General features: G+C 34.8%; 1 protein-coding gene across 2 annotated transcripts; it reads left to right on the top strand.

Annotated features, from left to right (window-relative positions):
• Nucleotides 1-384: 384 nt before the first annotated feature.
• Nucleotides 385-2811, top strand: LOC124847470 (BURP domain protein RD22-like). 2 transcript variants are annotated; one of them, XM_088107047.1, is made up of 3 exons: nt 385-508; nt 678-783; nt 1683-2811. In XM_088107047.1, the coding sequence occupies exons 1-3, from the start codon at nt 470-472 to the stop codon at nt 2558-2560; spliced, it is 1023 nt and encodes a 340-aa protein (XP_087963173.1). In that variant the 5' UTR covers nt 385-469; the 3' UTR covers nt 2561-2811. The 2 variants fall into 2 exon arrangements, with proteins under 2 accessions (XP_087963173.1, XP_087963174.1); XM_088107048.1 differs by having other exon boundaries at nt 1692-2811.

Here is a 2811-nt window from a genome sequence, read left to right on the forward strand (position 1 = left end):
CCAAAGCCATGAGAGTTATTCTGAAAAAGAAAATTTTTTAAAATGGTAATTTTGAAACTTTCAACATCCTTTTGCCTTCGGTTATACAAAGCATCTATGACATCTTCAAACCGAGACCAAATGTACATACGGCTTTGTTCTTTAAAAACCGAAGTTTGTAAGATTTGAAAAAATGTTACCACATCATTTTGTTACAATTTCACCAAAACCAAAACCTATTACGTGCTTTAGAAGGCCTAGTACGTCCATTGGAACCAGGGACAGTTGAAGTATATTAAATATTGCGTAATAATATTAGTGGAAAGTTCATATTCAAGGAACCCTTTCTAGAACCTATTCTTAATTAATTACTATAACTGTGTATTTATGCATATAAATATACTCTTAGCCAACTCTCCCCAAACAACACATTCTCTCCACCTTTGCTTACATTCACCACAGTTTTTCTCTTTGAGATACCAAGCTCAACATGGAAAATCTTCTTCTTCCCATTTTTTCTTTACTCAGTGTAAGCTTCAACATCCAAATATATATATATAACTTCCTGCATATATTATATCAGCATCACTACTACTCTCTCTCTCTCTCCTTCTCTTTCTCTCTCTCTATATATATGTATCTATATGTTTAATTATGAAAACTTATGAGGTTATTTCTGCATACATCATCACTTGCAGCTTGCAGTGGTGGCAACCCATGGTGCATTGCCTGCTGAAGTTTACTGGAAGTCGGTGCTTCCTAATACACCAATTCCAAAAGCTGTCACTGATATTCTTCATCCTGGTTAGTTCATATTCTTCTTAGTAGCAACGTTACATATACATTTTGAAACACTGTTACTCTTTAATATGTAATAATATCTTTTACATTGTCATTGATAAATATTAATAAAGTGATTAATAAAGGAATTGTAACTGCTAGATAACCCTTTTTTTATGTTTCCCAATGTTACTCTATTAATATAAACTATTTTATTAATCATTTTACCTTTTAAATTTCCTAAATACATTTTATAATTATTTCTTGAAAATATATTTAATAAAAAATATTTTAGTAATTTTTATTTATATCATAATCTAAAAGTTTTTCACTGTGTCTTTACAATTATTAATTAATTCTGGGTCATTAATTATTACATTTATGAAAAAACACATGTGGGTCCTATGCATGTAAGTATTTGTTGTTAAATGTCACTTTTTCAGTCCTCTCAAAACTTAGATTTCTCTGCATTCTTTACCAACATAATTAATCTGCTCTCTTTTGTTTTTTTTTATGCCAGAATTAATTATGAGTAATGATATATTTATACTCAATCTTTTACTCCACACCTAGTACTCAAGATCAATAAAATATTGTTTATTTTAAAATATAAAATAATTTAAGAAGAATTAAATAAAAATTATAAAAGAATAGCTTTTATTAAGTATTTAATAAAAAAACTGGGAGAAATCAGACTGAAAAAGTGGGAGAAAATCACTAATTTTTGCGTAGAAAACTCCATAAGGTTGGTTTACTGAGTATCAGACTTAACCAGTACTGTTGAACCGATAACATAAAGTTATGCAGAAAGAAAAGTAACAAAGTTATGCAGAAAGAAAGTAATACGATTGCACAAGAATAAGTGGGTTGTAAGTTGCCGAAACTGGTGTGGCTTGTGATAAACTAAGAACAGTGCATTCAAGATTTTGCAGATTGGGTTGAAGAGAAAAGCACAGCAGTGAACGTTGGAAAGGGAGGGGCAAACGAGCAAACAGGAAGAGGAGGTGGCACCAATGTCACCATTGGAGGAAAAGGTGGAGGAGTTTCAGTGAATACAGGTCACAAGGGAAAGCTAGTATATGTTACTGTTGGACCAAAATCGCTATTTCAATACATTTACGCTGCCACAGAGACCCAATTAAACGATGACACCACAGTGGCACTCTTCTTCAAGGAAAATGACTTGCATTATGGAAAAAAATTGAACCTGCACTTCACTGCAAGTTCCAACCAAGCCACCTTCTTGCCACGCCAAGTTGCAGATTCAATACCCTTTTCATCCAGCAAGGTGGACGATGTCTTCACCAAGTTTTCCATCAAACCCGAGTCAGAGGAGGCTAATGTCGTGAAGAACACTCTTAGTGAATGTGAAGATACCGGTATCAAGGGTGAGGAAAAGTACTGTGCCACTTCACTCGAGTCCATGGTTGATTTCAGCACTTCCAAGCTTGGAAAAAACCTTGTGGTTTTGTCCACAGTAGTGGACCAAGAAACGGGGTTGCAGCAATACACCATAGCACCCGGAGTGAAGAAGATATCAGGGGATAAAGCTGTTGTGTGCCACAAGCAGAATTACCCTCATGCTGTTTTTTACTGCCACAAAACTGAGACCACCAGAACTTACTCTGTGCCTTTGGAGGGTGCTAACGGGATCAGAGTTAAAGCTGTGGCAGTGTGCCACACTGACACATCGCAATGGAACCCCAAACATTTGGCCTTTCAAGTGCTCAAGGTTAAACCAGGAACTGTTCCTGTCTGCCACTTTCTTCCTGAGGATCATGTTGTTTGGGTTCAAAAGTAGATTTGCGTCGAAGTTCTTTTATCATCTTCCAGAATAACTGGTTTCAGTAGCATCTGCTACGTGGTCCATGCATGAATGTATGTACTATGTTGTTTTCTTCCTATGCATAATTTTCTCTCGTTTGTTTAGATACTTTAAGTGGCTATGTATAAACTATGATGATGTGTGTTTTAATTTGTGTGAAATAATAAGGACCCTCCGCAACATTTCGTTTGAGTTAAATAACAAAAAGTCTCACTTTTTTATTATTA

Source organism: Vigna umbellata, chromosome 2 (assembly GCF_029865625.1).
Source record: "Vigna umbellata cultivar VRB3 chromosome 2, Vumbellata_1.0, whole genome shotgun sequence".
NCBI classification, from domain to species: domain Eukaryota; kingdom Viridiplantae; phylum Streptophyta; class Magnoliopsida; order Fabales; family Fabaceae; genus Vigna; species Vigna umbellata.